Here is an 8939-nt window from a genome sequence, read left to right on the forward strand (position 1 = left end):
ACCTGTAAGTAACTGTAAGGATGGGAAGTCACTTTGCTTGTCTCGCAAGTGCAGACCGTGGCAGTGGTGCTCGCGCTGTGTTCTCTCATTGCTGCTTTGAACTTCATTTCCTGTTTGATTGTTCCCTTAATCAAAAGAAAATGAACTCCAATTAGGGTATCTTACAAAGTATGATTTGTGTCAAATTAAGACCACTGGTGTACCTTTGAAAAAGCAGTCACACTGAGGCCTGATTCACACAGGACTTACAAGAGAAAGGGGTGGATCAAGCTTCTCAAGCAAATGCAGCAAGAGCTGAGTTTGATTCATGCAAATCAAAGTTTTCATATAATGTGAGATCCTCCTGTTTGAGATAGGATGGGAGACCGACATGAACATTATAATAGTGTTTTGGAAATGAAAAGGGCGTATCCGTGGCTGTATGTTTACCCAGGCGTGTTCATGCATGTTCTCTCGGTGGAATATACATCTTTTACGTGTACTTACGATGAGGCTTCCAGTAGCCCAAGGAACCTGCAAACGCAATGTCTGTCACAACAGAAACCGCTTTTGGCACATGAAGGCTGTTCGGTTGGTTGGAAAGTTTGCATTGTGCATTATTAGTATACAGCGTTCTAAAGTGTCGTCCTAGTATTTAATGAACAAACTTTTAATAAACATAATTTATCTATTGAGAACATTAAGCTTTAAAAGCGCTGGTTTTGAATTAAAAGAAGATAGCCTTGGCAGGATGTAGGCAGAATGCTTAGTTTGAGTCCCACTCGATGAAACTGCATTTAATAGTGGAAATTTACTGACATCTTGGAACTTGAAAGAAGAGAGATTTTAACTCCTGTTGTGTGTGCTTGATACAAGGACGTATCCAGGAGATGCTTAAAACCCAGACAGCAGTTACCGTGTGGATGCATTTTGTACTAAACACACTCTTCATTTTCTCCTTTGAAAGGAAAGACAAGCCCGGAGTGCGCAGCTGGGGATGGGCACAGTGAACAAACCCCTACTTTAACAGAGTAACGAAGCACACGCCAGGAAGGTATCAGTTTCGGGGTAGCTGGCGGGGATCTCTAATGATGGGCTCTAATGATGGGAGGATAACTTGGGTCATTGCTCCCTGCCCTCGGGATGGAGGTTCGCGTGAGGGTTGAGGAATTACAGTCCCTCAGTTAGACGCTGAGCGAGGCCGGCTGCAGCCAGCACCTTGCAGAGCTGCTGCTGTGCAAAGCAGAGACCTGCCTAACGCTGACGCCTCTTCCAGGGTAACCTGGGGCCCTATCCCCTTCTGCTCTGCACCTCTGCAAACCTCTGCTTTGCCAACTGGAAAAGAAAATGGCCAAATCGGAATAGCAGCACTTCCTGTGCTCCTTGAGCAGAAGTGCGGGATGGCAGATGAGCAGAGGATTGGGCCTCTGGTGGCTCTCAGTAGGTGACTGTCTTTTAAAAATGAAAAGCAAACCCAGGACGGTCAAAAAGCCCTGAAAGGCAGCGAGAATTACAAATAGGGATTGAAAGCTAAGGAGAGAGAAGATCTTAATTAGATCTCCACCAACCTGTAGAGGAACACATTTGGATTAAAATGAAATGGAGCTTTGTACTCTCAGGATTTCAGCACAAGAATGGAAGAGGAATTATTCACATTTGCTATTTGTGAAGCTGGATTGCTTTTTCTGTGAACTTGTCTTTTTAACTTCTCACCTTGTCAGAAAATCGTGAAAAGCTGCTGGGATGGTGTATTTGGTGTAGTTCTTATCACAGCACATAGCAGAAACATTTCCATGGTTTCAGAACATGGGCAGGGTTTCCTATTTAGTCCTATCCTCCCCAAGTTAACTCCTTTCCTCTTGTGGTAAGCCAGTCCACCCACCATTCACCAACCTGCCTTATATTTCACTACCATCAATATTTTCTCTTTGTGAATATCTATCAATATTTAATACAGTGGTGTCAGTTTTGCTGTAAGATGAGAGGAACTACTAGAAACCTTGAATTATACATTATGTGGCTGAGGGAACCTGGGGAGAGTTCTCTTTTGGACCCAAAGCTCTTGGAGTTGATCTCCAGGACCTGCAGATTGAAATCCTAATAATGGATGAGCAGCAGAAGAAACTCAATCAGCGGCATGAGGGAAGGCCCCGCAAAGTGAGGTTCAAAATATCATCAGCTTACAGTGGTCGAGTGTTAAAACAAGTCTATGAAGATGGGCAGGAACTCGAGCCCCCGGCCAAAGAGCACTCTCGGCGTTTTCTCCGCCACGGCTTTGAGCCAGGGGACCGTTTCTGTGGGGCTGGGGAAACGCTGGAAAACAGGTTTTACTCACCAGCCAAGCTGACTGCCCAGCGGATCAGCATATTCAAAGAGGATAAGAAATACAGTCTCACCAGTAACTCTCCTCTCCTCAGCGACTACCAGTCAAGCGACAGTCATTGCAGGGTAAGTAATGTCCAGCCTAGGGCTGTCAAACTGTTTGGAAACCCACTTCAGACTAAACCATTTTTATAATAATATGGTAACAGGAGTCTCAAACTGGAACCTCATTCATATGAAACTCAGTTTTGTCAGTCCAGGATTTTAAAAGGGTGATTGTAAATCTTCAGCCTTTATCCCACAAATTCTGCATTCTGCTTACTCTGCAAATGGCAGGAGCCGCATGTTTTGCAGCAGCGCAGTCAGCAAGTGAACAGCATCTGCTAGCTGTGCTCCATCTTCTCACTGGGTTGATTTGCATCTGTCCATTTTGTAGAATAAGATACAACATTTCCATATATATCAATATCTATACATAGTAATCCTAATGCATCTAAAGCAGTCAAATGTAAGGTGGGTATTATCTTAATTAGTTATATTTAAAACATTAAAGTTGCATGACTTGAGCTGTCAAAAAGGTTAGTGCCACCAGGAGTGTACCAGTGAGCCTCTGCGTGAGGCATCCACATCCTCTGGCAAGCCAGAATTACCCTTTGGCTACTTTGAAAACCCCAGCTTAGTTTCACTGGATATTTTGTTAACATGTAATTAATGCCATTGATATAGAAGTGTCTCTTTAGTCCTAAAAAAAAGCCAGTACATGTGTAATATACGCTAAACTGATTAATACACAGGGATTGTGTTCATTTTCTCACCCTGTCAAAGTTAGATTTTTGTATCTTTTACTGCTCTTTGGCTTTATCAAATCTAGATGTATCAACTAAACAATTCATATCACAATGATGGCATATCGGCACTACTGATAACACAGCCATGCACGTTGATACGCAAACTCTAAGTGGAGTATGTTATGCTGATATAATCAGCAGACTTGTAAAACTTGAGGGGAGTCTGCTCAGAGAGAAGATGATAAAAAGGAAGACGGTGTGAGGTAAGCTGGCTTGCTGAACTGATGTCAGGCCTTTCCCTGGGACACACTCATTCCAATCCAGTTCAGTCTTAACAATGAGCAGTTAGTGTTGGCAAACAAGTCAGCCTGTTGTCCAGCCCCCCCTTGCACACCACCCCAGACCTGCAGCGCCTGCTTGGTGGTGCCCCAACTGCTTGCAGAAAGGTCGAGAATTGAGAGTATCTCCAGCAAGAAATGTGAGGTCACTCAAGCACACCAACCGCTGCGATATAAAGTTGTGTCATCATCCATTGTGGTCTTTGGGTAAATAAGGAATGTCACTCTGGCACTTACACAACTAAAGAGACTGAAGTGCTTTAAAAAGTATAAAATGCTTTTTATGGCCTTGATTTGAATACATTAAAAGTCTGTTAATTCTTGGTGCTAATCAAAGTTGCGTGTAGGAAACCCACATGGCTAATATTTGAACTATATTTAGTTGATACACTGGATGTCTAATTTAACTGAAAATATCAAACGATGATGAATCTCTCCTGCCTCAAGACAGAGCACTAACGCGATCTTATCCATACCATTAATTTGTTCTGCATTCTTGGGTAACGCTCATCTCTCTTCCCTAGTTTCCCTAACCATAAATACCTTGAGTAATCACACTATCCAGTACTGGTTTTGTTTTGAATTAACACGCATTTGGTATTTGGAGGCACCATCTCTGTGTACCAAACACAAGGTTTTTAAAGCCTTCTGCGAATGGTAAGGATTTTGCTGAACCTGCCTCCCCCTTCATGCTTCTCCCCACAGAGAAGTAGGTGCTCAATTACCAGGAGAGCCGTCAGCCACCTCATGTCAGCTGATGTGACTCTGGCAGGGTATTTTCTTAGGAGAACGTCTCCTTTCGCATCACTTCTTGACACAGATACTTAAACAGAGCAGAAGATGAAGAGTGTGTAAAACAATAGGCTATGGTAACTGCCATATGACACCTAGTGCAAAGGGAAAAAGTGACCAGGTAAGCAAAATGCTGCTTTCAGAGAAATGTTTGACCATACCAAGTTTAGCTTTAAAATCGTTAGAGAAGAACACAAATTCAAGTGTGCCCAGAGATGGTTATTTAGACTGGCTCCTCACTGTTAGGAACACAATTTAGCATTAGATAATGAGCTTTTATTATCAGCTGACCCTTTTAGCAGCATTAATGAATTACAAAGAAAAGATTTCTTTTAAATCTAAAAAAACCCATGAAAGGCTGCAGAATAGGTCACCATCATGGGGAATTTCTGCTTCTGGCCAAAAACATGAAACCCCCTCTCCACCCACACCCCCAACTACTCAACCTTCAAAGAAATGTAAGTCAATCTCCAGTGCAGAGGTTGCTTTTCCATATATGCCAACACCACTGCTCTTAGAATTGTGCCTTCTTTTTTTCTTGCATATGGGTTGGAATGAGAATTTACATCCCAGAAAGCTTTCCCCATCCAGGACGTGACATTAAAGTGAGGCTCCTAAGATTTGACCCAAAGTCTTGGTCTGATCCCACAGCCCATGAGGGCCGTCCCTTCACTGCTGTTCTGCTCAGTGCTTTGGGTGGTGGTGGGGAGCTGGCTTGTGCTGCAGAGCTGGCCGGGCAGAGGGGATGTTCTTCTGGAAGCCCAGGGATCATCGTTGTTTGTAGAGTGTATTTATACAGACGGGATACTGATAAGATCCTTCTACAGGCTTCCCCAATTCTAGATTTTGGCAAGATCATTATCTACACTAATAACCTGAAAATCATCCGTGCACCCATGGACCAGAAAGAGCTCATGAGAAGAGTCATCCAGGCTGAGGGAATAAATGACTGGGCCTTCATATACCGGGAAAGGAAAGAAAGATTTGGTGGTGGACATAAAAAAGATGTGGGAAAAAAGGTTGCCTGCAACCAGTATGTGCAGGTAAGAGAAAATGGAAAGTATTTTTTCCCCTCCTAAGGCTTTTGGGTCTTATAGCCCTGTCAGACCACTGAGTATTCCCACCCAAGCCCCATCTATGTCTGTATCTAGCACTTAACTAAATTTGGATTAAAAGCATCACTTTGTTCCTCTTTCCACTTGGGAGACAACCGATCAACGCTGCACTGCAGTCTGCGCTCTGGGGACAGCTGTTCTGCTTCCCGATGCTCATGTCTCCCACTTGATTTTTCCCCTGGAGATCACTGACGTTTATGTAGCTTGGCTTAGGTCCATCCTTGGTCACTGTCTCCCAGCGGAATAAGAGCAGGACGGAGTTTCTCCAGCCTCACAAGGCTAAACACAGCTGCTCTGTGGTTGAGACTGCCAGAGGCTAAAATTTTAATATCAGCTGAAATAAGACTGTGCCTTCCACTTGTTTTCTCATGGGTTCATCTTTGTTGGTCAGAATCCCAATTAGTCTGACCATAATTTGATCCCACAAAACATAATGTTGTCATGCAGAGCAAATATGAAGCATTACAGTTTTGCAGATCTGAGACCGACCTGTGCTGAGTGCAGGTTACCTTGGTCCTTCTGCAACCATGAGCCTTGCTTATGGCTCACTTGCACAATAACCCCATGAAAACTGAAAACAGCCCTGAGAAACTAAGTAGGAATTTTGGCCTTTGTCAGTTTTGAAATAAACTTGATTTTCAGAAAGAGGGCTTTAACACAAAAGCCAAGATTTATCCCATCTCTCTGAGTCATTAAAAAATCACTTCTGGCTTTTGGGGGAATATATGTTGAAAAGGACCTTCATAAGGTAATTGATTGCCTTCCTCCAATGCCCTCACTGGAGGAGCACACTTTGGAGGACAACAGTTCCTGTAAGGCATTGTTCCAGAGAAATTTGTTAACCTTGGCAGAACTCAGCAAAGTACTTCTGTTCTCCTTGATGTTTGGGAGCAAAAAGTAAAACTTGAAGGTCCTAAAACTATGATTTTTTAGAATAATTCTGGACTTCCTATACACTGGTTTTATGAACATTCATTTAAAGATGACCAAACCACAGGAAGGTTATTCTTCTGAGAGGTCAATTAATTTGGACTATCAATTCATAAGCAGGCACCAATATGAAGCATATCTGGCACCAGCTCCCCATATCTTAGTTAAAACCTCGTTCCATAGTGCTATGTAAAGTAAACGGCTGCACAGGAATGATGCAGGACTCTGAATCTGACATCAAAAGAACAACCCTACACCATGCTACATTCTTCCTGATGCAGACATTTAATAATTTCTGGGCTCTGTGGAAGCACTGAATTTTAAGATGGAATTTGAAAAGAGGCTGTCTGGCACCCTGGGAGAGAGTTGCAGGCACAAGGGACAGCTTGAAAGAAGCTGTGCATGTTGGTGATGAGGGATTCGGGGCGGGGGGGGGGGGAGAGGGCGAGGAGAAACACTTGAAGAAATGAAGCATGGCTCAAAACCGAGGACATGGAGCTGAGAAGATGGATGTGTTAAGAAATGACAGGAACTATGCAGATCCTTGCAGGAGGAGAAAGATGAATTTGAAAGTACTGTGTTACAAGCCCAGTCACATTAACTTCTCATTTTCTAGAAGTATCCACAAATTGTCCCCAAATATACGGGACCCTTTTTCTTGAAAATCTTGCCGTAGAGAACTGAATATTATTGGCAGGGCAGCACGTCAGGAGCAACAATTACTTAAAAGACTAGAAGACAGAATTTCCCTCTTTCACGTATGTTACTGACTTTGGTGTCTGATACCCAGTAACAGATTTTTTTCATGATCTTTCTCTTTCAGGAAGGAGATGCTGAACACGGTTGTTCCCAGTGTAAAGGGTCAGGCTCTGCTCCTTGCTCCCTGTGCCATGGAAGCAAGTTTTCGATGCTGGCAAACAGATTCAGGGAGTCCTACAGGGCTCTCCGATGCCCGGCTTGCAACGAAAGTGGCCTGCAGCCCTGCCAGATCTGTGCTGCCTGATCAGGACTGCCATCCCTGCAGCAGGCTACAAGCACCAGAGCAATATTTTGTTGAAAACTTTGACTTATTTAACCTTCAAGCAGCCTTGCTACAACGACAAGCTTTTAAAAGATGGGAAAGGCACGTTATACACACCTCACCGTAAATGTGAATACTGCACCTCTGCTACTCACTGTCCCTCTTGTCTGCTATGTGCATCTGTCTAACTTTTGAATCAGCCCAGACCCCGGTTTTACAGAGATGCTGTCTGCAGGGTGAACCTATTTCCCCGACACTAGAGGAAGCTATCTGCACTCAGAAGTTAAGCACCTGTGTAAATGTCTCTGGCATCTGGAGCTCAGCCCGAATTTGCTGGCACTGACCCTCAGTTAGGGATTTGGTGCCCAGCGCAGCCAGGTCCCCACCCAGCAGGCACTCCAGTAACATCATTAAAAGCAGCAGAAGTAGGTGCAGTTTGGGCACATTGCTAATGTGTCAGGGTGTAAAGTCTGTTTGTACGACAACAGCAGAGCGGTGCCTCCCCTAGGTTTTAACTTGCTGAATGTTTTAAAATTACACTGTCTTTTATAGTTAACTCTGTACTTGCCCTGCAGTGTCACAAGCATTTCCTGAAGATTTTGCCGATTCTGGCATCTGCTTTAGCAGGCACAATGATTCCTTTGGGGTCTGATTTATGGGAAGAAATTGAAATCCCTTCCCAAACCTGGAGCTATAAAAAAGGTACAATAATTTATTATTATAAATAGAAGTTACTCAGTTTTTAGCCTACCTATGAGGAAGTGCTGAACAAAAATTCCCCTGTACAATGCTCAGCACTTTTCAGGATCAGGCTGGTGGTGAGCAGGACTTCTGTTGCTTAATATATTAATCCCATGTTGTAATCTGCAGAAGGTAAACTCTAATTAGTTGAGGTGAAGCAATGATGTGGGATACTTTGCAGGCTGCCACTGGTGGCACAGAACACAGGGGCTTCAAGAGTTTGAGGCAAACTGGGGAAATGGTATTTTTTCCCCAAAGCATTAACTTACTATATTTTATATTCACGAGTAATGTTAATGCAGCCTTAACTCGCATATTACCTCTGAGACTCTGATGAGTTAAGAGACTGCTCACATGTACTTCATGCTGAGCTTGCAAGCCTAGACGGGGTAATTTATGGCCAAGTTTCTGTTTTCCTATGGTAGGTTGTAAGATTTCTCTGCAATACTTAAATGATTAGAAATAATGCCGGTTTAGCTCTCAGACTTCTGTAGGTCTCCTACTGAAATTGTTCGGTGGGTACTGAGGGTTTGTTTTTCAAAAAAAGTGCATAAAACTATAGCAGATACTTGATTGGCTTCATTTACCCTATCAGGATCTGCAATATGAAAAAATGTAGTCCTTGGGGTATTCATTGAGCGCAGATGAGACCTCACAAATCAGAAATTGTTGTCAAGCAGATCTCTTCCCTCAAATTTGAACTGTTTGACTCGTAGTTTGTTGGGCTTGTTTAAAAGTTTGCCAGCCTAAGATAAGAAAAAAGCAACCAGGTGAAATTGTTGCCTGATAGTTTAATGTTTACAGTAAAACTAGAAGCAAATATGCATTTATAAAATCAATATTTATTGTTCTTTGGTAGTTACGATGTTTCTCAACCACTTTTACTCCTGGCAGCGCTTGCAGCGAGGAGCCG

The 8939-nt window shown here is 43.2% G+C and overlaps 1 protein-coding gene across 1 annotated transcript; it reads left to right on the top strand.

The window, feature by feature from the left end:
• The first annotated feature begins 2082 nt into the window (after positions 1-2082).
• On the top strand, positions 2083-7267 carry GRXCR2 (glutaredoxin and cysteine rich domain containing 2). The gene is made up of 3 exons (XM_009811283.1): positions 2083-2419; positions 5045-5262; positions 7088-7267. The coding sequence occupies exons 1-3, from the start codon at positions 2083-2085 to the stop codon at positions 7265-7267; spliced, it is 735 nt and encodes a 244-aa protein (XP_009809585.1).
• The last annotated feature ends 1672 nt before the right edge of the window (positions 7268-8939 follow it).

This window comes from Gavia stellata, chromosome 16 (assembly GCF_030936135.1).
Source record: "Gavia stellata isolate bGavSte3 chromosome 16, bGavSte3.hap2, whole genome shotgun sequence".
NCBI lineage: Eukaryota > Metazoa > Chordata > Aves > Gaviiformes > Gaviidae > Gavia > Gavia stellata.